The sequence below is a fragment of the Hyperoodon ampullatus genome, assembly GCF_949752795.1.
Source record: "Hyperoodon ampullatus genome assembly, chromosome: 4".
In the NCBI taxonomy this organism is placed as follows: domain Eukaryota; kingdom Metazoa; phylum Chordata; class Mammalia; order Artiodactyla; family Ziphiidae; genus Hyperoodon; species Hyperoodon ampullatus.
In genome coordinates, this window is record NC_136917.1 from 138,463,184 (window position 1) to 138,488,784 (window position 25,601).

Consider the following 25,601-nt stretch of genomic DNA (forward strand, 5'->3'; position numbering starts at 1 on the left):
ATTTGCATGCTTATTTATTTAGTGAAATTCTGAATATTTTTTTTAAAGTACATGCTTGTTTTTTTTTTTTTTTTTTTTTTTGCGTTATGTGGGCCTCTCACTGTTGTGGCCTCTCCCGTTGCGGAGCACAGGCTCCGGACGCACAGGCCCAGCGGCCATGGCTCACGGGCCCAGCCGCTCCGCGGCATGTGGGATCTTCCCAGACCGGGGCACGAACCCGTGTCCCCTGCATCGGCAGGCGGACTCTCAACCACTGCGCCACCAGGGAAGCCCAACTTGTTGTTTTTTTAAATGTCTCCTAAAAATGTCTTTAGTTCAGATTGATTAAAATAAGCTAGAATCATAGTATTGCAAAGCTCTACAGGGATCTTATAAATTTTCATATACACATATAAGAGGCACAGTAACCAAAGGCTAGAAAATTTATGTAAGTGGCCTGATCTTGGTTACATTACCAAGCAAAGAAATTGAGTCTTCTTCTCTCTTTTGGTCTAGAGCTTTCCCCCTGCATCCCTTGTTTCTAGAAAACAAACAGACAAAAAACATTTATTGATTTCTTAATGTGTGCAAGATATTGATTTAAGTGTGGAAAGGTAAATTATAAAATGTGGTTTCCAGTCTCACAGTGCTTGTAGAGTCAAGATGGAAATACATGAAAAGAACTATGAAGAAAAAGTTAAAATACGTTACTAAAAATACAAGAAATGTAGGAAGTCACATATGATTGATTGCCAGAGAAAATCAGAGATTACACACTAAAATTCAAAATGGATTAAAGACAAATGTATGGCCCTGAAATCATAAAACTCCTAGAAGAAAGCGTAGGGAAAAAGCTTCTTAACATGGGTCTTGACAATGAATTTTTGGGTATGATACCCAAAGCACAAGCAATAAAATCAAAAACAAGTGGGACTACGTCAAACTAAAAAAGCTTCTGCAGTATGAAAGAAATGATCAACACGATAAAAAGTCAACCTGTGGAATGGGAGAAAATATTTGCAATCCACACATCTGATAAGAGGTTAACATTCAAAATATATAAGCAACTCACATAACTCAATAGCAAGAAAACAAATAGTCCAATTATAAAAGGGCAAAGGACCTGAATAGACTTTTTTTTTCCAAAAAAGACATCCAAATGGCCAGCAGATATATGGAAAGGTGCTCAATTTAACTGATCATTAGAGAAATGCAAGTCAAAACCACAATGAGAGAGCACCTCACACCTGTTATCAAAGGACAAGCTATAACAAGTGCTGGGGAGAGTGTGGAGAATAGGGAATCAGGGAAACCAGGAGGGTCAGGGAGAAGACAGTTTGTGTCAGTGAACAAGAACCCCATTACTGGGCCTTTTCCTTGATTTTTCCTAACATTGCTTCTCTACTTCCCCCCTCACCCAATATTTTTCTGGGAGGCAGTGTTTATTTTTGGACTTCAAAAATTAGTCCTATGATAATATTGCATAATTGTACTTATGAGGGCCCTGGAATAGGCAAATTCATAACAACAGAGAGTGAATAGAAGTTATCAAAGTTTTGAGAGGAGGGAGAAGGGTGGAGTTATAGTTTAAAGGCTACAGAACTTTTGTCGAGATCGATGAAAATGTTCTAGGTAGAGATAGACAATGGTGATAGTAATGCAACATTGTGAATATTCTTGTGAATTGTACACTTGGGAATGGTTAAAACTATAAATATTGCTGTATGTATTTTATAAAAATCTAAAACAATCTTGTAAAAGAGCACCCAGTCTTATAACTCCAGTCCTGACTCTAAAGCCATTTCCATCAGCCTGTAGCTCTTGTCAACTAAATGCCCATGGTACTTCACACTCAATACAAAAATAAAGCAAAATCCTTTTTTCACATAACTACATTTTTTATTTTATTTTATTTCACCCCAGACTGAAGAGCTCAAAAGTTGTTTCAGTGTGTGTATTGTGTTCCACACCTCCTCAGAGCGAGCCTAGCTGGCTCATGTATCTTACTCCTGCCACCGCCTTACTTTCAGAGCTGAGGTGCTGCTATGTCCTGACAGATACTCAGAGGGGGCAGCTTCATCTTTCCTGCCACACTTTGTCCAGCCTAACTTGCTATGTTAATTTGCCAGGGATGTTATCACAAAATACCACAGTGGCTTAAATTACAGAAATTTATTTTCTCACACTTCTAGGGGCTTGAAGCCCAAGGTCAAGATGTTGACAGGTTTGGATTTTTCTGAGGCCTCTTTCCTTGGCTTGCAGACGGCCACCTTTCTTTTTGTGTGCCCAACTTCCTCTTTTTATAAGGATAGCACTCAGATTGGATTAGGGCCCACCCTAACAGCTTCATTTTAACTTCATCCCCTCTTTAAAGGTCCTGTCTCCAGATTCAGGCACATTTTGAGGTACTGGGAGTTAAGGCTTCAGCATATGAATTTTGAGGCATCACAGTTCAGCCCATAATGCTTATCAACACATGCAGTGCTCCATACAAATGTAACTAACGTGACAGATAAATGAATGTTTAACGCATCTTAGAATGACTGCCTGGATTTAGGGTGTGGCCGATTTCCTCATGTCCATTGCACATGTACACATACTGTTATGCAGGGGTTATTTCTATTGCTGACCTGTTAATGATGAAAAGGAATTTATGTGGATTCTATTATAAAATTTCAAATACAGGTTTTTATCAAATTCTCCAAATCACCTCTCAGAATTGTCTTCTAACTCACTGTACTATCTGCTGGTCCTGTTTTAATAATTTTTTTTAGTTTAGCTGTTTGATATATTTGCTGTATTTGACAGTCCAAATTAATCTGTTTTTACCCTGTCAAGTAGGCTTCATTCCTGTTCTGCAAATCAGTCTTACACCTTGTTTACAGTTTGCAGGCCACTGGAGCTGCACTCTGCTGGTGATTTTTTTTTGTTTTTTGTTTTTTTTGCGGTACGCGGGCCTCTCACTGTTGTGGCCTCTCCCGCCGAGGAGCACAGGCTCCGAACGCGCAGGCTCAGCGGCCATGGCTCACGGGTCCAGCCACTCCGCGGCATGTAGGATCCTCCCGGACCGGGGCACGAACCCATGTCCCCTGCATCGGCAGGCGGACACTCAACCACTGCACCACCAGGGAAACCTCTCTGTTGGTGTTTACACAAATCCTAAGTGAGCTTCAAACCTGGGATTCCAAAGTGGGGTAGAGATACTAAGTCACTAATGAACACTGTGATTGTCAATATAGAATTTTTTGATTTAGGCTTTTTTGGTCTGTTTCTACATCTTTTCTTTCGTGTACAATCAAATTTAAGTGAATGATAAGAGAATTTCATGTCATCTGTTGACATCCTGCATGATACCTAACAGAGTAACATGTTCCTATATTCTAGGAAGGCAAAACAGTAGGAGTATGCTAAGACCAAATTAATTTCAAGCTTCATTTGCATTCATATTGTAAAGTTTAAATGTGATTTAATACCTCAAAGCCAAATTAGATGGATGTGATAGCTGTAACTACAGAAAACATTTAAATTTTTGAATCTGTGTCTCTCAAAATCCATCCTGTTCTGGTCTATCCTTTACAAGCAGGCAGATTTCACTTAAGCCACTTAATCATAATTTGCCATTTCTATATGCAGAGATTTTAGGCTAATTAACTTTTAACTCATAATTTGAAGAGACTATGAATCTAGCAATTAACGCCATAGCTGAGTTTCAAAATAAGAAATCGTGAAAAATATTAAAGCTTGCCAATATTTAATAGGCCATTGCAGACTATTTTTCTCTCTATCTCTATTGGATTTTTCTTAATATAACTATGATTAACACAAGATGGAATATTGTGTGGCCATTAAAAAGAATGGCAATGAGGATCATATATCAAAATAGGAAATATTTTATGTTATAAATGTGGGGGGAAAAGAAACAAATATTGAATGTATATTATGATTACAACTATGTTAAGGTGAATAAGAGATTATATTAAAAGAATACATAAACATATTAAATTACTTTCATTAAAGTGATGAAAATGTAAAGATTTTTTTCTTTTATATGTTTTGAGGGATGTGTGTATATTCATTTTGTTTTTAAAGATTTTTAAAAATAAAATTTGTGAATACAAAAATTGATTACTCTTTCTTCTTTAATGAGATGGAAAACTACAATAAACCAAAATTGAGGCACACTATATTAATTCATCAGTCTTCACTATCTTATCTCTAACTCCTTTAACTTCCCCAAAATAAATATTAAAGGTAAGTATTTCTTACTTTTGAATTTTATTGCACAATTTTTTATATTCAAATTACTTAGGAGTTATAAAGAGAGTTAAATGTTTTCTTTAAAAAAAATAAGACAGATTATCCCAACTAGAGAAACAGCTCAACATAAATTCTCCCTAATGGGGACACAGAAATCAAGGGAAATGCTTTGAGTTTAAGAAATTGAAGCAGGTACCTAACTTGTTAGTCAATGTTTGGAAAAATGTTTAAAACATTTTCAAGCGTTAAGATTTGTATGGGCTAATTTACTGACACATGCAACTATCTTGCAAGTTAGAAGACAAACCACCAGATCAATATAAGCCAGTTGGAAATGCTGAGGGAATTTTTTTTTAATTTCTCCCATGTGCTTCCTTTAAAAAAATAGAATGTGTATTTAATTTACAATTCACCTTCCAAATTTATTTTATCATTAGGGCAGTTTCATTATAAGAATCCGATATTTTATTCCTTGAGTTTGGCCAAAAGGGAATTTCACTGACTATGCCCTAACACTATCTTGTCATTTTTATCTTCTGAACCCCTGCACCTACCTTGACTTTGGGCTTTAATAACCAGTTCCCCACTCAGCCTTTTTTTAAAAATCTGACCTAATATTTTCTTACCAAATTACCCTGAAGTCTTGTTTCTTTGAAATTTTGTAGAATATGTAGTCTTTACCATTCATTTGATTTTAACAGATATTGGTTTATAATACAACTGTAGTTATAATGGTAAATAATAGATAACATTTAGTGAACTTAAGTGCTTTCCTTGTGTTATTTAATTTAATCATCACAATTATCTATGATAGAGTTGCTAGTGTTATCTCCATTTTACAGGCGAAAAGATTTGAAGAGTATGAGTCACTTTCTACATGCCCTGCGTCAATTAGTTTTGGTATCAGGGACTGAGCTCAGATAAACACACACACACACACACACACACACACACACACTGGAGAGAGAGAGAGAGAGAGAGAGAGAGAGAGAGAGAGAGAGAGTCTAACCCATGTTTATTTTACTTTGTTACAATTATCTTATACTGAATATATACATGTATATCTTCCTTCCTCAGCTAGATGTAAACTTTCAGATACTTCTTTATTTTAGGAACTGTGGTTTCCACATCTGACTGCTTATGACTTGAAATGTGTTTTTAAAAACAGAGGTTTTTTTCATATCCCCTGAAGATTTAGATTCAGATTCTCTGGATCTGGATGGGAGCCTGGCAAACTATATCTTAGAAAAATATCATAAATACATCCAGGGAGGAGAATGCCATCTTTAGCAAGTCATCAAAGCCATTTTTCCCCCTTATTGACACTGGCATCCTGAGAGCCATGATAAGGGCGAGGTCCCACAGTCTAATCCTAAGTATGTTCTGTTATTTCCCAAGAATGGTTTTACATCATACCCACAAAGCCAAACTTTACCACACTCTGGGCATTTTCTATGCAGCCCGCTCTATGTTGGACACTCCAGCAGTCATTTCAGACGTGCCCTCTCCTAGGACACTAAGGACTGTTCAGAAGCTGATATGGATGTTTTTTATTTTATTTATTTATTGCCTCACAAACTTCATGTAGTGGTCTTAAAGGTAATGATTGCAGATGACTTCCTTAGAGCTTTTCAGTGAGATTACTTAAAAAACTGGTTGCAATTTCCAGATGTTGAGCTACTCTTCTTAGAAGTCTTAGTATCTAAATCAAATCTTTCCAAGAGTCAAACTAATCCTCATTTTAGTCTTCTATGAAAGTTTCACATTCTGTTTCACCTCTCTCTTCAAAGTATAAATAAATATCAAAAATTATACCTTATGTTTGTTTTGTTGGAGTCTTCAATAAATAATATATTTAACATGAAGATTTTTTAAAAATCCAAAACTGCATTCCACTTTCCATATCCCCTCACATATTACATCATGTTTCTTTTGCAGTAGTGCTCTCTGTCCAGTATAAATGCAGTGTGAATCAAATTGCATGTGTAATTTTAAATTTTCTAGTAGTTACATTTTAAAAATAAAAAAATATGTGAAATTATGATAAATTTTAACTAAATATATTCAACATATTATCATTTCAACATGTAATCAATAGAAAAACATCATTAATGAGATAGTTTACATTCATTTTTTATATTAAGTCTTCAGAATCTGGTATATTTTTTAATTGAAGTATAGTTACTTTACAATGTTGTGTTCATTTCAGGTGTACAGCACAGTTGTTCAGTTATACATATATAAATATATAGATGTATATATTCTTTTTCAGATTCTTTTCCCTTATAGATTAGTACATAATACTGAGTATAGTTCCCTGTGCTATACAGTAGGAGCTTGTTGATGATCTATTTTATATATAGTAGTGTGTTATGTTAATCCCAAACTCCTAACTTATCCCTTCCCCTCCCTTTCCCATTTCATTGTGTATATATATATATGTGTGTGTATGTGTGTGTGTGTGTGTGTGTGTGTGTGTGTGTATACACCACATCTTCTTTATCAGTTAATCTGTCGATGGACATCTTGGTTGCTTCCATATCTTGGCTATTGTAAAATAGTGCTGCAATGAACACTGAGGTGCATGTATCTTTTCAAATTATAGTTTTCTCCAGATATATGCCCAGGAGTGGGATTGCTGGATCATATGGTAGCTCTATTTTTAGTTTTTTATGGAACCTTCATACTGTTCTCCATAGTGGCTGTACCAATTTACATTCCCACCAACAGTGTAGGAGGGTTCCTTTTTCTCCACACCCTCTGCAGTATTTATTATCTGTAGACTTTTTGACGAAGGCTATTCTGACAGAACATTTAGACTGGAATGTTAATTTTTTTTAGAACTGCTTGATGTGTATATAGATTTCATAAAATTTACAGTTGAAAAGTATATTAACCTATGCAAGTTTTTCCAATTTACCATTTTCTAATAACTAAATTATCAGCTTTTAACTTTAAACCTAAATGGTTAAAATTAAATCAATTAAAGGTTTACTAGTGGTCAATAACTCCATGTGGCTAATGGCTACCATGTTAAACAATGTCATTCTAGGAACAGACTATATACTTTTAAGTATTGGGTTCATTTCCTACCTGCTCTGTGATTTTTGTGACATGACAACCTCTTTGAAACTGCTTTGGCTCATCTATACTGCTGGGTTAATAGTATAGCTATTTCATTGGGTGTTGTTATAATTAAAGGCAAAAACACAAAGCATTAAATAAATATTAGCTATCAGCATCATCACAGTCATTGTACTACATTTAGACCAGCAGTACTTACCCTCTTGCTGATAATGGCTCCTTTGAAAATCCTGTGAAAGCTCCATCTGTCTCACATAAGACACTAACACAGTGCATACCTGTTCACGTAAAACTGCAAGAGGTTCAGGGCAGCCACCTGAAGCCTAACACCCTTGTTAAGTGTCTTTAGGCCCCAGGTTTACAATACTTACTTTCATATTAACTGTTGTATAAGTTCAGCCACCAATACCCCATTATCTCCCTTCATCATTTGTGACTATGTCATGGGGTTGTTTGAGGTAGTGAGTTCATGTTGACTAGGAGGCTTATTTATCAATATCACTGCAAATCATTTAGTCATACTTCAAGATCTCACTTGTTTTCTTCCATAGTTATGTCTTACCTAATGTCTGGTACAGAGGAAATGCTTCTTATTTACCAGACATATAAATGAATGTTGTTAATTGAAGATAAAAGTAAATTAGTACATAGTTTAGTTTAGTTTTCAAAATAATTAGTTTTTTTTAAACTAATTAGTTTTTAGTTTTCAAAATAAAAGTTTTCATCTTAGTTTTCAAAATAATTTTTGACTAATTATTGTTCAAGCAGATATATTTTCATAACAATTGGGTCACATAAAATAAACACAAACAAGATCCTTTTTATATATTTTTAACTAGAATTTTGTGTTTTTGAAGAATTCCATAACAGTAAATATATTACCATGTAATAATCTGCCCTGAAAATACATACACTGCCTAAAATGTGGCATTTAAATTAGTTAAAAATGTAATTATTCTTAGAAATGTATTGAAGCAAAAAGGTAAATAGATATTTGTCTGAAATGGGGAAAGTTCTAGATTTAAACATTTATGAAATACTAAAAGTGACTTTATTTTCATTCCAAAGCACAAGGAATTGCAAAACATAAAGGCATAGGTTAATTTTAGTGCTAAGCTTTTGTGACATTGATCCAGGTAATAGGGAGGTCCCATGGTAGGATTGAATGAGCAATGGTTTGGAAGTCAAGTAGAATGATGAGTTTCTCTAGATGTATTCAAGCTCTGAGGCTTGGGCAATGTATTTCCTCTCTCTAAGCTCCACTGTCTTCGTTCTTTTGTATACGTGGGGAAATAAAACCAAATTCAAGTTTATTCTTTGGTTGTTCTCCTCCAGGAATAAGTGAGACATAATATGTGAAGTACTTGCTTAAAATGGGTGCTCACTAAATCTTGTTCCCTTTCTTTTTCCTTCCACATCCCATCTTTAACTTGTCAAATTAAATGACAATGTTCTTTGGGAGCTATGCAGGGATAAGCAGAGATATCATTGAAGAAACATTTCTTAAAAAGGAGAAGTAAAGGGCACACATTGACCCTGTCCCCATAACATTAAGACATACCCACACAAACAACAACATCAAATACTGGTCTCTCTTTCTCTTCTTTCATTCTCTTGCTTTATGGTTCAAAGATCTCAGATGCTACTGATTTATGAAGCCAGTCAGATAGCCTAATTGTATGAAGTAGCACGTTTTAAAAACTGTGGCAACCTGGAGCATGTATGCCAATAATAATAAAGCCCATAATATTCAGATCTCTAAAAATAATTGCTGTGGGGAAATAAAAACAGCCAAGTGTGTAGCTATCAGTTTGCCACCTCACATGTCAGGTTCTGAAAATGTGTAAAGTTTGAAAGAACAAATTTATGGTTAACATCAGAATCTTCAGGTTTGTAGTGATTTTAGATATGTGCAAAGTTAAGATGACTTCTTAGAATCGGTCAAAACCCTACGTTAGGGAGCTGGGCCAACAAACCATAGCTCTTCTTGCAAGTGTGTGGTCTTTGGCATATTACTCAATATCTTCCATAAAGTGGGGTAGTAATAATACCTAAGGCATAGGATTTTGTGAGGATAAAATAAATTAATACTTGTAGAGCTTTATTTAAAGCAATACCTGGAACCAACAAGAATTCAATAAATATTGTCTCATTTTTATTGTGTTCATTCTTAAAATTATTTCTGCCTTAAAGGAATCCCTAGCATATCCAGTGACTCTGTTTTGATTCTAACTACCTCAGGCTACAGAACTGAAAAAAAACTAGGACAAATCAGCAGCACCGTTTTATAAGATGTTCTAGGTCATAAAGTGTCATTTGAAATAGATTTGACTATGTGTTTGCTTGTTTCTGAAGTTAACATGGAAGTCTGAACATAGGATGCCATTTGAATGTCTGTGTGATTTAAGTTCTTAGAAGGAAGTGCTTGTGTGCTCTGCAGTCTAAAAATACAGAGTGTGCTGGGTGTAGGAATTTAGCTATGTAACAGCAGCACTGTTTTGTTAAGATTATGATTCATTATTGTAATGATGATAATTATATTTATAGTGACCACGCTTAAAAATTTTTAGAACTATACTGTGTGGAATAAAATAATGTAGAACGGAGGAGAACTAAATGTTTCACAAAGTGGAACTTTCCACAATGATACTTAAGTTATCAATAAAGAATTGTAGTGCTGGAAGGAATGTTAAAATATTGCTATTCTCGGGCTTCCCTGGTGGCGTAGTGGTTGGGGGTCAGCCTGCCGATGCAGGGGACACGGGTTCGTGCCCCGGTCTGGGAAGATCCCACATGCCGCAGAGCGGCTGGGCCCGTGAGCCATGGCTGCTGAGCCTGCGCTTCCGGAGCCTGTGCTCCGTGACGGGAGAGGCCACAGCAGTGAGAGGCCCGCGTACCGCAAAAAAAAAAAAAAAAAAAATTGCTATTCTTTTTAATAACAAAGAAGATGTTGCTTAAAATTTCCCAGGGTTTCAGAATATGCATGATTCCAAAGCACAGACTTACAGTTAAAACAAATCCTTCTTGAAGCAATTTAAATATATCAAATCCCATTTTTTTCTTATTGTCATAAAGTTAAACAAACTAGAAATCAAATTACCAGCAAAACAATAACAATAAAAGATACCATTGAGAGCGAAAAGGCAAGCCACAGATGAGGAGACTATATTTGCAATGCATATCCCAACAAAGAGCTCATATCAAGAATATAAAAAGGACTCCTTTAATAGAAAAAACAGGGAAAACTATTGACTGGACACTTCACCAAACAGGATATTCATCTGACCAATAAGCCTATGAAAATGTGCATAACAATGTTAATCATTGGGGGAATGTAAAATAAAACCACAATGAGAAAAAAAAATTTAAGTAAGGTATCTCTACATATCTACTAATGGCTAAAATTAAAAAAAGAGTGATAGCATCAAAATTTTCCAAGGATGTAGGACAATTGGAACTTTATATATGCTGGTATATGAGAAAAGTAATACAATTATTTTATTTTATTTTATTTTATTTATTTATTTTTTTTTTGCGGTATGCGGGCCTCTCACTGTTGTGGCCTCTCCCGTTGCGGAGCACAGGCTCTGGATGCGCAGGCTCAGCAGCCATGGCTCACGGGCCCAGCCGCTCCGCGGCATATGGGATCCTCCCGGACCGGGGCACGAACCCGTATCCCCTGCATCGGCAGGCGGACTCTCAACCACTGCGCCACCAGGGAGGCCCAATACAATTATTTTAGAAAAATGTTGGAAGTATATACCAAAGTTAAATATATGCTTATCCTATTACCCAGCAATTCCAACATAAGGTAAATATGCAAGAGAAATCAGTGCATAAGGCACTTCACGAATATTCATAACAGGCTTATTTTATTAGCCTAAAACTGGAAACAACCCAAATGTCAAGAAGAGTAGAATGGAGAAATAAGCTGTGGTATAGTCCTAAAATGAAATACATCCTGAAATATAAAAAGAAAGAACTGCCACCACACAACAACATGGGTGAATCATACTGACATAATGATGAGCAAAAGAAACAAGACTCAAAAGACTCTGCAGCGTGTGGTGCCATTTATGGGAATTTCAAGTACAAGTAAAACTGCTTATAGTGATAGAAGTCAGAAGAGCTAGAACCTCTGGGCTTGAATGGAAAGGAAAAAAGGAAGCCTTTTGAAATCTGTTCTGTATGTGGATCCGGGAGGTTATATAGGTTCACATATTTGAAAAATTCACATAAGATCTGTGTATGTTTAAGATTTGTGTACTTTACTATATCTATGTTATAGTTTACAAAGATACTCTCTGCGCTGCGACCGAACAATGAATGTGAACAATCTTGTCATACTTTAGCAAAGTAATGGGAAAGACTGCTGAAAAAGAATTTCACATCTTAAATAAACTGACATTATGTCAAAGTAAGATCAAATGCAGGGTTCTTCTTGGTTGTTGTTTTATTGTTGTATTATGCTGTTTCTAATAGGTAAAAGTTGATTTATTTGGAATTTGAATAGGAGATTTGTCTGTTTTCCCCTACTTTTTAATTTACTCAATCATTTATTTATATAAGTATAGGCTCGTATTTATCTTATACTTTGGGGTTAAGTCAATATTACATTGTTTTGTTACTCCAATTGTTTCGGCATTAGTCAGGTAGCTCTTTCAGTTGGCCTCTTTGAAATATCCTTTTCATTGTGAGGGTTTCTTGTTAGTGTTTTTGCTTGTTTGCTTATTTGTTTTCTAACACTGCCATACTTTCTGGTATGATAAGATGCTTCAGGAGAGAAATAACTGTCTATTTTTAAGTTATGAAGTAAACCTGGTAATTGGGAGTACTTTATTATTAAGGTCAGGGTCACGTGTCTGATTCCCTTAGGGAGTGAACCTTCCTCAATTTAATTCATATAGACAATACTCCTAACTCAGGCCAGACGTATCGCTAAAAAAGCTCATTTTAACAACTGCCATAAAGAATCTGGATGGAGAGTAGAGATATTAATAACTTAACTGTGTGTTTTACTTAAGTCAGTGTGCTATAAGGACCTGGGATTGATGGAGGAAGGGCTTTAAAAGTCTTGTTTTACTAACAGAGAGATATTAATAACTTAACTAAATATGTTCTCCCTAAGAAAATGTGCTATAAAGAAATGTGATTGATGGAGAAGAGATTTTAAAAGTTTTGCTTAACTTCTAGGCTCACTTGATTGTTTCCATTAAACTATACACCCTCAAAGCAAGCAGATTTCATGGGAAGAGGGAGAGCCTTTAAATACAAATGACTTTCTGTCCCATCACATCTTTTTCTGTCAAATATTTGTCAGAATTTACAGTTTAAATCAGAAAGTATTCACGTGGAGGTAAAAGTTCCACAGAGACAGAAAAAAATGAATGGATTCCTTCAAGTTAACAATAATATGAAATTATCTTCACAGTGATATAATCAAGGCAGTTCCAAGGTGCACCTGGATATGTGATGCATCATAGAAAAAGAATTGTTCATATAAATAAAGACAGTTTAATTGTTTATAAAATTATTTTCTAAAATAAAAGGTAAGAAAACAATGAAGAGAAAAATTTGTATAGTTCAAATCAAAGAACATAGATGAAAAGATTATTATTTTTGTTTGAAAACTCTTATTTTCTGTGCAACATGATTTATTTTCAATTTCCTACACAGGATCCTTCTATGTCATTTTACACATGAAATCATTAACTTTGAAACAACGAATCTGATCATTTTAATGACATATTTCTGTCTTCTTTTAACTCATGTGCTTACCTTGGGTACCTTGAATGGTTTACCTTTTATCTTCATGTGGTTTCTATATGGAAGTATTCTGAAGAGTAAAAAACACATTTTTATATTACATGTAAGATTTGTTTCTCAAGCTATTGGCTTGAGAGAGCATTCTAAGAGTTTTAAATAGCCACTTCCCAGCAGGAATATAAACTAGGCTTTGTGAACACTTTTTTTCCAATGCCAAAATTCCATCTTCTTCTTTCCCTTCCCCCTTCCTTCCTTCTTTTCTTCTTTTTTCCTTCCTTCCGTCTACTCATACATGTGTGCATATTTATTGAGCACTTACTGTAGTCCCCCACTCCCACCACAGCTCTTCAGAACCAGTTAAAATTGACCACAAATTGCCCTAGATATAGCTACCTATCGGGTCAACTGTGCATTGTAGGGCTTGGATGATGCTGCACGAAGTTCCGTATGTTATATCCTGCTCTTCTTTTTGTTGTTATGTTCACTTGCTGGTTATAGCTGCTGATTTTTAAATATTTTACCAGTCTCCATGAAACTCCACTCTTAGAGATACTTCTCTGCTCTGCTGTACTCACAACATATTGTTGAGGATGAAACACCTTCTTTTCCATGTTGGACCCAAAATTCTGTGCCCTCTGCATCAGCTGGAATTTTTTTAACTATCCTAGAATAATATCAGATTATTTTATGAAGAAGATTGAAGAAACTTTCTTTCCCAGTCTTGGAATCTAGAAGTTTATATTACCAAAGCAGGAATTCAGATCTCAGACTCTTTTAATACCTCTGAATCTTTTTGCCCTTTTCCCCTCTCTTAGCAGAGGTGACTTCATTTTCTGTGTCTCTTAAGCAAGTTCACAAATTCAGGTCCAACCCTGTTCTTTTGGGGGCTCATTGGAGAAGATATTTCTGGGAAATGGCATTGTGGTAAAATTTAGATTCCCATTGTTTATTCTGTTCTATATTTAACTTTCAGGATTGAAATTGGTTGGTCCCATATCCCTGTTTTGGTTCATAGTGATAGCACTATGTCTAATCTGGACTAGAATCCACAGAATGAAATCAAACATATAAATCTCCTAATTTAGAATTGGCCTGATCCCAGAAATAAAACAAACAAACAATTTAGGAAAAGGAAAATATGGCCTCTGTCCAGTCCAAAACTTCCAATGGAACCCCAGGAGGTTTGGAAAGAGTAATTTTCTGATCTAACCCAGAAACAGATTGAATTTATAATTAGAGATTATAGTTAGAGTGCCTGTTGTGTAATGTGAACAACATCAAGTCTCCTTGCTTTAACGTGAATGGCATTAAGAAAAAACATCAAAATACTGTTGGCATTTTGTTGGCAGCTGGGCCCTGGTTTCAGAACTCTAGTCAGTAGGTACAAATTAGATTGTTCAACACGATGGACCACAGATGTGGTAACATCATGGCTAATAGGAAGTGATGTGGCTTCTTTTCTTCATAAAAACAGATAAAAGGGAGACTAAAACTCTTCCACATTTTCGTTCTAATTTTATATAAAGAATAATAAATGAATGGGAAGTTATAAAAGGTAAACTTGTATTTATTTAATTCATATTTATTGATGTCTAATATATGCCTATACTACTCTATGTGCTGGGAATACAATGTTTCAACACAATAATAAAACATGATCCCTGGTTTTGAAGAGATACATAGATTATTAGAAGTTATGTATTGTTTGTTCTTAATTTAAATTGCAGTGTTATGTTATGTATAGATTTTAATTTCAGCACGTTTTTCTTCCTGATATGATTAATCTCTCTCTTAATATTTGTTTACTTTTGCCATCTTTAGGAGATAGTCAACTTCAACTGCCGAAAACTAGTGGCTACAATGCCTCTTTTTGCTAATGCGGATCCTAATTTTGTGACTGCCATGCTGAGCAAGTTGAGATTTGAGGTGTTTCAACCTGGAGATTATATCATACGAGAAGGAGCTGTGGGTAAAAAAATGTATTTCATTCAACATGGTGTTGCTGGTGTCATCACAAAATCCAGTAAAGAAATGAAGCTGACAGATGGCTCTTACTTTGGAGGTTAGTAAAAAAAGAAAATATAACTGAGATGAAGTCTAATTTGCTCACAATATTTATCTTTAACAGAATTTTGGAGATGTCAGAATGTTGATTTTTTGGGGTTTGAATATGGACTTGTATTTGAATTCTGATAAAAGTGTCTATAGCGTGTCAACTGAAAAAAAATGCACAATCTAAAAGTTGAGAATTATGTTTTATTTGGCAGACAAAACTGAGGACTTAAGTCCAGGACACAGCATCTCAGTTAGCTCTGAGAGACTGCTCCAAAGAGGTAAGGGAGTAGCCAGTATATATAGGAATTTTTGTAACAAAGACCAAGTAGTAGGAACATTGAAAGATTACTGTTAATTAAAGAAAACCAGATATCTCAAGTTAAGGAATTTAGTGCTTTTCTATGTATGGAAAAATGCAAGAGTCTGGGCTCACTGCAATTATTCCCTTGATGTGCACCTCAGCTATCTGGAGCCAGTATCCTGTGCTTTCTCATCCTGAGTCTCCTCAGGGTGCACTGTCTGGGGTGGCTGCAGCAGTTGACTGCTAGGTGGCAGGCATCCTTTTTCTATCCTGAGTTCCCTCAGAGCTCACCGTAATGTAACCGGCTGTAATGTGATGGCTCGATGGCTGCAAATCCTTTGTTTACTGATATGGCAGGCAACCATTTTTCACTGATAAGTGGTATGTTTTCACATTTCAGTGTCACACATTCAGTGCATGTGCATTTACTACTGTATTAGTTAGAGTATCCTTTCATCCTCTTAAACTGGAACCAAATAATAGTGGCTTAAACAGATCAAAATCATATTTTTCTCTCACACAAAAGTCCCAGGAGGGTTAGATGGCTCTCCCCAAGACAGTTTTTAGGTACCCTGATTTCATTTATTTTGCTGGTCTGCCATCCTCTAGAGTGTTTTCCTCATTTATATGAGAGGAATTGGTTTCTCTCCACAATATGGACCACAGTATGGGGAGGAGGGGACGGAGGAAGTGAAGAGTGAGCAATTTCTCTTTAGATGTGTGCCCAGAATGGCCAACATCACTGCTATTCACATCTGATTGGCCAGAATTTAGTTACAAACATACCTCTAAGTATAAGGAAGGCTGGGAAATGTAGCTCCTAGTTGAGTGGTGTATTAGTCAGTGTTCTCTAGAGAAACAAAACCAACAGGATATATATACACAAAAGGAGATTTATTGTGAGAAATTGACTCGTGAATATGGAGGTTGACAAATGTTATGATCTGCCATCTGAAACTGAAGAACAGGAAAATTGGTCGTTTAATTCAGTCTGATTCCAAAAGCCTGAGAACCAACAGTGTAAATCCAATCTGAGGGCAGAAGATGAGATTAGACGTTACCTCAAACAGTGAGACAGGAAAAAAATATTTCTCTTTCCTCCTTTTTTTTCTATTCAGACCCCCAGTGGATTTGGAGTTTGCGTACCCTGGAGAGGCCAATCTACTTTACTGAGTCCACTGATTCAAATACCAATCTCACCTAGGAATACCCTCACAGACAAACCCCAAATAATATTTTTCTGGGCACCCCATGGCCAGTCAAGTTGACACATAAAATTAACCATCACAAGTGGCAATTTGCCTTGCTAAAAATTCTGACAATTTGAATTGTTTCCAACTTTTTACTATAATAAGATATATATTTATGTTTGTGCAAATGTACAAAACTTGCCTATGAGTTGAATTACTGGGTCAAAGACTATGTATATGTTCAAATTGAAATAAACATCAAATTATTTCTTTGATGAGACTGCCCATTTCTACATGGCTTTGCCCATTGATCTTTACTTTTATTCTCTTAATAAGTAAAATTGGCATCCCCTTAATATTTAGTTTGCACTTCCACTATTAATGGTGATGTTGAGGCATTTCTTCATAAATATGGATCATTTGTATTTTATTTTTCTGTTTATATTTTTGCATATTTTTCTAATGTGTTGTTTGTCTTTTTAAAACCAATTTACAGAAACATCCCTAATGTATTTTTGATATGCTGTAACTATTTTCTCCAAAATTGTTACTACTTTTTTAACTTTCTTTCTAATTTTTCTTTCATCTTTCTGTTCTTCATTATCGCTGATTTCATCTGAATCTCTCTCCTTTGCATTAAGGCATTAGAGAGTTTGTGTTTCTTAACTGGGTTTTTGTACACTTCAAAATTGTAAAAATGTTTTCCCTATTTCTTCTATATTTTATTTAGTTTCACTATATTTTTATTACTATTTTAACTTGTTAGAACAAGTTAGAAGAAGTGATGGCAAACAACTATTCATGTTTCTTAGTGCCAGCTCTGTTATAGCATGAAAGACAGTGATTAATACCACAGTGTCAGGCATTGGCAAGCTTAATAGTTAAATATTACTCAATTGCCAGAAACTGAAATGTTTTCTTTAGAAAAAAGGCAGGGGCTTCCCTGGTGGCTTAGTGGTTGAGAGTCCACCTGCCGATGCAGGGGACATGGGTTCGTGCCCCCGTCTGGGAATATCCCACATGCCGTGGAGCAGCTGGGCCCGTGAGCCATGGCTGCTGAGCCTGCGCGTCTGGAGCCTGTGCTCCGCAGCGGGAGAGGCCACAACAGTGAGAGGCCCGCGTATCGAAAAAAAAAAAAAAAAAAAAAGACAGGAAATCTGCCTTCCAATATTGGCAGGTTTATCCTACAAGAGGAATTCAAGTGAAACTCTTTTTCTTCTCATGAGTGAGAAGAAATGGTTCTTATTACTTTGTATTCATTCTTCACAGTCTTTATAGTATGCCTGTAGCAGGCTTCTCAGTTCAGAATTAATGGCTCCCAGCCCTGTGTCTCCATAGCTTCTCACAGTTTTCCAGGGTCCTGGTCTCAGTCTATCTCATATTGAAATTAACACTGTAGTTAGTTACCTGTCTTCCTTCTGATATTAGATGGCAAACAATGTGTGCATCAGAATCACCAGAGAAGCTGTTTAAATTCAGGCTTCACCCATCAGAGAGTCTGATTCAATAAATCCAGGCAAGAGATAATATCTTATTTGTTTGTTCATTAGAGAATAAACAACCAGTATATCTGATCCCCTAAAAATTGGTAATGATAGAAAGTATTCAAATCAAATTAATAAGAATTGAGAACCAAGCAATAAATTCATTTTGATTTTAAAATAATAATAATAATAACAACAACAACACACTGAGTTTAAGAAAATTTCTTCAGTAACAGCTGAAAAAAAATTTATTGGGAAAGGTTTTAATTTTATCAAATGCTTTTTTTGAATTTATCAAAATGACCATAAGGTTCTTATCCATTAATCTATTGCAGCTGAGTAAACATATCAGCTCAAAATAATTAGCTTCTTTGACTATCTCCTCATTCACTAAGGATAATTTTGAAGTTTTCATCTTTCCTCTTCTTCCTTGTCATGATTCTGCATTGCCTCATCAGCCTATTACACTTTTGTGCAGATTATGCTAAGAAAAAAAAGAGAAAATTAGGAAAAGCTAAGAACTTTAAAAAGTCTACTTTAGAAAGCACAGAGAATTAGTGTTTGAATGAAGAAAAAAAGAGAAATTGAAAGCTGATGGAAATAAATAAAAGCTGATAGTAAGAAATAAAAGTATAGTCCAGCTTTGTGGGAAGGTAGTTTTGGGGAAAAGTTTTTTGAGGCAATTAATGGAGGTGTGACAAATACATAAAAGTTTAGAAAGGAATTTCTGAAAGTTGTTATTATGCATTAATAATATATTTCTACACTTGACATGTGTTTTTTGAATTCAAAGAAGCCTTAATTACTAGACTATTATATTTGCTAATATGATAAAGACTGGAACATGTGCTTCTCTGGATTTATATGGATTAAACTATTAGTAAAGTCAGTTTCATTAGTGAATGTCCTTGTGTTGAACCATAAGATCATTTGGGGGATTAAAAACTGCTTTGTCATAGTGTATTCTTTCTTTAACACATTGTAGCATCTCTATCTATAAGTGAGATTGGTCTGTAATGCTGTTGTTATAGTGGTTATTTTTGTGATCCCCTAGCTAGATACCTTAAGATGTAAGGTTTTCCTCACTTCTTAGAGAGAAAAAGAAAACTTTAATAAAAATGTTCTAGTTTTATAAAAATGCCATTGGTAATTTGATAGGGATTGCATTGAATCTGTAGATTGCCTTGGGTAGTAGAGTCATTTTCACAATATTGATTCTTCCAAACCAAGAACATGGTATATCTCTCCATCTGTTTGTATCATCTTTAATTTCTTTCATCAGTGTCTTATAGTTTTCTGCATACAGGTCTTTTGTCTCCCTAGGTAGGTTCTTTCCTAGGTATTTTATTCTTTTTGTTGCAATGGTAAATGGGAGTATTTCCTTAATTTCTCTTTCAGACTTTTCATCATTAGTGTATAGGAATGCAAGAGATTTCTGTGCATTAATTTTGTATCCTGCAACTTTACCAGATTCATTGATTAGCTCTAGTAGGTTTCTGGTGGTATCTTTAGGATTCTCTGTGTATAGTAGCATGTCATCTGCAAACAGTGACAGTTTTACTTCTTCTTTTCCAAGTTGGATTCCTTTTATTTCTTTTTCTTCTCTGATTGCCGTGGCTAGGACTTCCAAAACTATGTTGAACAATATGTTGTTCCTGATCTTAGAGGAAATATATTCTCTTTTTTAAGGAAGTTGAAATAATCTAGGCATTACCTGTTATGTGAAGGTTTATTAGGTTTCACAAGTAAAACCACTTGTGTCTGATTCTGTCATTTATAGGCATTAGAATTATCAGGTTTTCTACTTCTTTATGAGTAACTGTTCAGTTTATCTAAATCCATTTTCCATAACACTGACAAGCTATAAAGAAAAACTGATGCCTGAGCCAAAATTGCACCCTAGAGTTTCTAATGGAATTGAGTAAAGTTGAGATCCAAACATCAGCATGTAAACAAACAAAAATTCCCAGAAAATTCCAAATAATTTTCAAATTATATGTTTGTACATATAATTTTTATTTTTTATTTTCAATAGACTTAATTTTTAATTTTAGAACAATTTTAGATTTACAAAATTATGGCAAAGATTATACAGAGAATTCCTATTTATCCAACACCCAGTTTCCCTATTATTATTTTCCATTACTATAATACATTTATCACAATTAATGAACCAATGTTGATACAGTATTTTTAAGAAATACTTAATAAAGCATACACTTTATTCAAATTTTCTTGGCTTTTACTCAATATCTTTTTTCTGTCAGTATCCCATATACAATACCTCGTTACATTTAGTAGTAATGTCTTCTAGTTTGCTCTCAGTTTTTAAAGTTACTAAGATTTTATTTGGTTTTGATGAACTCGACAGTTTTGAGGAGCCCTGGTAAGTTATCTTATAGAACGTTCCTCATTTGGGATTTGCCAGGTGATTTTCTCATGATTAGACTGGGGTAAGTTTGATCTTGTCTATGAGCAAGAGCATAGACATAAAGTGCCTTTCTCTTCACATTATATCCATGGTATATACTATCAATATGTCTTCCCACTATTGATGTTAACCTTGATCACCTAGATTGACGTAGTGTTTGTCAGACTTCTCCACTGTAAAGTTACTCTTTTTTTCCCCTCCCATTCCATACTCTGCTGTTTGGAAAGTAACCAGTCTGCACAATTCATGACTAAGAATTGAGGAGTAATGCTCCAAAAGGGCAGAGTATATACATAAATTATTTGAAATTTTTCTAAACAGGCAATTTATTTACTCTCTTGCATTTATTTATTTATTCACCCCTTTTTTATATCAGTAAGAACACCAGGATATTTATTTTGTAATTTGGGTTATAATCCAATACTACTTTATTAATTGTTTTGCTCACATTTTTTCAGCTTTGGCCATTTGGACCTCTTTCTATTGGCCCCTGTGTCCCTCTGAAATACCCCATTATTATGGATTTGGGTTTTTTGTTTGTTTTGTTTTGAGATTTTTCTTAGTTTCTAGCACTAGATGATGCTCCAGGCTCATCTTATATATTTCCTTACTCAGTCTTAGAATCAGCCATTTTTCCAAGGGTCCTTGGTTCCTTTCATTGGAGAATGGTTTTAGAAACCATGATCTGGACACAAGGTGCACTCATTACTACTGAGTTATTATTATTACTTCCAGGTTCTCTCAGCTGACAAATCAAAGTGATACATATGTACATACTACCATATATATCTATCTATTGTATATATATATATATATATATATATATATATATATTTCTATGTGTAGCCATCTGATTCTAAATTAAGCTAAATATGAGTTGTTCATACTGATATTTCCAGCTCCAATCCATTACCACATAGATTCTTCTAGCCTCCTTTCCTTGTTTATCTATAGTACACCGCTCAGAATTAAGAAATCAGGTTCCCACAATCCACCATCCATTTACTTAATTGTTCAGTTCTAGTATAGATGTATAGTGCTTTTAGAATTGTTAACCAGTACATCCATAGGAAATAACTTTATCAACTAGAGTACAAGTCTTATTACAGTTCCTTTTGTCTCTTCATTCATTTGCAAAGATACTTAGGTCAGCATCATATTCCCCCACCTCCTTCAGTGAGGTTGTTTCATACGTTTGTAATATATTTATATTCTTTTGTTACATTCTGCATTCCATCCTGAGAACTCATGACTACCTAAATTATTTCTTTTTTAATTTCCATACCATCAGATTTACTTTTTTGTGTTGTAAACTTTTACAGGTTTTGAAAAATCCTTACTGTCTTGTATTCACCATTACAATATCATACAGAATAGTTTCCTCACCCTCAAAAAAGCCCTTATTTATTAGCTATTCAACCTTCCCCTACTACCAAACTCATGGCAACCACTCATCTGTTTACTACCTCAAGAGTTTTTTCTGTCCAAAATGTCATATAATTAGGATCATACAGTATGGTATTGGTTTTGAAAATTTTTTTATTTCAATAGTTAATCACTGTAATATAGGAAATTTAGTAGTATATTAACTTTTTTTGCAGTGACTTTCCTTACTTGCTTTTAGTTATAGGAGTTTTTTTGGTCAATTATTTGAAATTTTCTTCATTTACAATCATGTCATCTACAAATAGAGTTTTATTTCTTTATTTCCAATCTATATACCTTTTATTTTATTTTCTTATTTTACTGGAGAGAACTTCCAGTACTATGTTATACTGGAGTGGAAATAGAGAAGATTTTTGCCCTGATCCTTAGTCTTCCTAGAGTATTTTTTCCCCTTGATTTGGGAGTAAGGCATCTACTTTCTCACTATTATGTATGATGCTATTTGAAAGTGTTGGTTATTTTCTATAGCTTTTCCTTTTCAAATTGAGGAAGTTCTCCCCTATTACTACTTTTCTGAGAGCTTTTTATTTAATCATGAATGGATTTTGTATATTTATCATTTTTTCTGTGCCATTTCTGATATCATATGGTTTTTCTTTTTTTAGCCTATTGATGTGGTGTGTTACATTGATTGAATTTGATTTTGAATATTGAACTAGCCTTGCACACCTGAAATACTTTTAATGTATAAAAATGTATTAAAGTAGGCAAAAATAATTGGATTAAATTTTCTAAATTTTTGATCACAGTTTTTATGTCTGTGTTCCTGAGAGATAGTGCTGTGTACTTTTTCATTCCTGTAATGTATTTTTATGGATTTTTGCTTTAGGATAATTCTCATCTAAGAGAATGGGATAGGAAGTGTTCCCTCTGCTTCTATTTTCTGGAAAAGACCATGGAGAATTGGTATCATTGTTTCCTTAAATATTTGGTAGAATGCACTGGTGAAAACATCTGCATCTGGTGATTTAATTTCTGCAAGGTTATTAATGATTTTTTTCAATTTTTAAAATAGATGTAAGGTTGTTTAGGTTATCTATTTCTTATTGTGTGAATTTTGTTAGTTTGTACTTTCCAGGAATTGCTCCATTTCATCTGAATTATCAAATTATTGGAGTAGAGTTGTTTGCAGTATTCCTTAATTATCCTTTTTAACGTTCCCAGTACCAGTAGTGATGATTACTCTTTCATTTATGATGTTGATAATCGGTGTGTTCTCTTTTATTCTTAGCTAGCTTTCCTAGAAAAAATTTTAAATCCTTTTAAAGAACTAGATTTTGCTTTTATTGATTTTCTGAATTGTTTTCTGTTTTCAATTTTATTGATTTCTGCTCTAATTGTTGTTATTTCCTTATTCTTTGCTTTAGGCTTAAATTGCTCTTCTTTCCCTACTTTGCTAAGGTGGAAGCTTAGATCATGGATTTAATATCTTTCTTCATAATATATACATATTTAATACTATATGCTATAAAATTTTTTCTAAGCATTTCTCTTCCTGTCTCCTACAAATTCAATGTCATACTTTAATTTTCTTTAGTTTAAAATATTTGTTTAATTTCTATTGAGACTTTTTCCCTAACCTATATTCTATTAAAGTGTTCTAAACATTTGGGAATTTTCCAGCTATTTTGCTGTTGTTAATTTCTAGTTTAATTCTACTGTGGCCTGAGAATTTATTTTGTATGATTCCAATTATTTTATATTTGCTAAATTATAAATTTTATAGCACTGAATGTTGATGAATATTCCATGTGAACTTAAGGAGAATATATATTCTGCTGTTATTGGATGGAGCATTCTATAAATGTCAATTAGATCAGTTTCACTGATGGTGTCATTCAGGCCAACTACATCCTTGCTGATTTTCAGCAGCTTGATCTACTAATTAGTAAAAGAAGGGTGTTGAAGTCTCCAGTTATAGTAGGGAATTTGTCTATTTCTCTTGCAGCTCTATCAATTTTTTCCTCAGGTATTTTGACATTCTATTGTTGGGTGTGTACATGTTTAGGATTGTTATATCTCCTTGGATAATTGACCCTTTTTCATTATGTAATACCCTGCCTTATTCCTGATCATATTTCTTGTCCTGAAATCTGCTTTGTCTGAAACTAATATAACTACCCCAGCTTTCTTTTGGTTAATATTAGCACGATATATCTTTTTATAGACAGTTACTTTTTTTTCAATTTTTTTTTTGAGTGTGGTAAAATACTCAAACATAAAATTCACCATCTTAACCATCTATCTACTTCACATGTGATTCAAATACATTAAAGTATTAGCAATTCTTCCGTCCTATCTCTTGGAGCATTGCTCTCATTAATTTCATTTAATTTATTTTATTTATTGTTACTATTATTACTTTAAACAAACAACTATATTTTAGATTAATTAAGGAAAAGAACAATAAGATATTTTATTTTTCCTTCATTTATTCCTTCTTCAACCTTACTTTCTTTCTCTAGGTCCAAGTTTCTGATCTATATTATTTTCTCCCACTTCAAGAAAATCTTTTAACATTTCTTACAGTGCAGGTCTGCTAACAGTGAATTAGCTTAGTTTTTATTTGTCTGAGAAAATTTTTTTCTCCTTCACTTTGAAGGATAATTTTGCTGAATATAGAATTCTAGATTGATGAGTTTTTATGTTCAATATTTTAATATTTTGTTCTGTTTACCTTTGGTTTGTATGGGTTCCTACAAGAAGTTCACTGTAATTTTTATCCTTGTTCCTCCTTAGGTAAGATGTTTTCCCTCCTCTGGCTTCTTTCAAAAATTTCTTTGGTTTTTTTCAGTTTGAATATGATAGCCTAGGTGTACTTTTTTTTTTTTTTTTTTTTTGTCTGAGCTTCCTGAATCTGCATTTGGTGTTTGTCATTAATTTTAAAAATTCTCAACCATTATTACTTCAGAATTTTATTCTGCTTTGGTCTCTTTTCTCCTTATAGAATTTAAATTATGCATGTGTCACATCTTTTGTAATTGCCCCACTTTATGGCTCCACTGGCTTCTGCTCCAGTGGACAGATCTGCTGTGACACTCTAGATTCATGTCTCTCCAGATATTTGGTTGGTCATTTGCTCTGAAACCTGAGTCTCTGATGGGTCCAGGATAAGTCATTGCTTTTATGTTTGAACAGCTTTTTCTTGTCAGAAAGAAGGGAGTGATATCTCCCAATCATGTCAAAACTAAAACCAGAAGTCCCTTCTTATTTGTTTAATCTCCTCTGGATCTCTATGCCTTTTCTCGTCCTAATATTGTACTTTTTAATTTAAAATTTTTTTTCAGAATTACTTATATTAAATATTTGTTATTTTTTCAAAGAAAGAGTTTTTACTTTTGCTTTTTATTTCAGAAATTTCTATATTTTTCTGTATTAAATCCATTCATTTCATTTTAGTTTTTGCTTTTTTTCTTTTAGCTTCTTGAGTTTAAAAACTAGTGTATTTGTTTTCAACCACTCTTAATGTTTGATGACTGCAATTTATAGTACACATAAATCTGGCTATACTGCTTTGGTTAAATTCCATTGCATTTTTAATATAGTGATTCAATATTGGTTTTTAAAAATAGATTACACTTTCCATCTGGATTCATTGTATAGTACAT

At 34.2% G+C, this 25,601-nt stretch overlaps 1 protein-coding gene across 1 annotated transcript in view; it reads left to right on the top strand.

Moving 5' to 3' along the window:
- The window catches only part of HCN1 (hyperpolarization activated cyclic nucleotide gated potassium channel 1), a gene marked incomplete at both ends in the record, with an annotated part of 391,133 nt that overhangs the window by 326,699 nt on the left and 38,833 nt on the right, over positions 1 to 25,601 (top strand). The window contains one exon of the mRNA XM_079702168.1: positions 14,908 to 15,148. Within this exon, the coding sequence (XP_079558294.1) occupies positions 14,908 to 15,148 (241 nt within the window). The remainder of the gene's footprint in view (positions 1 to 14,907; positions 15,149 to 25,601) is intronic.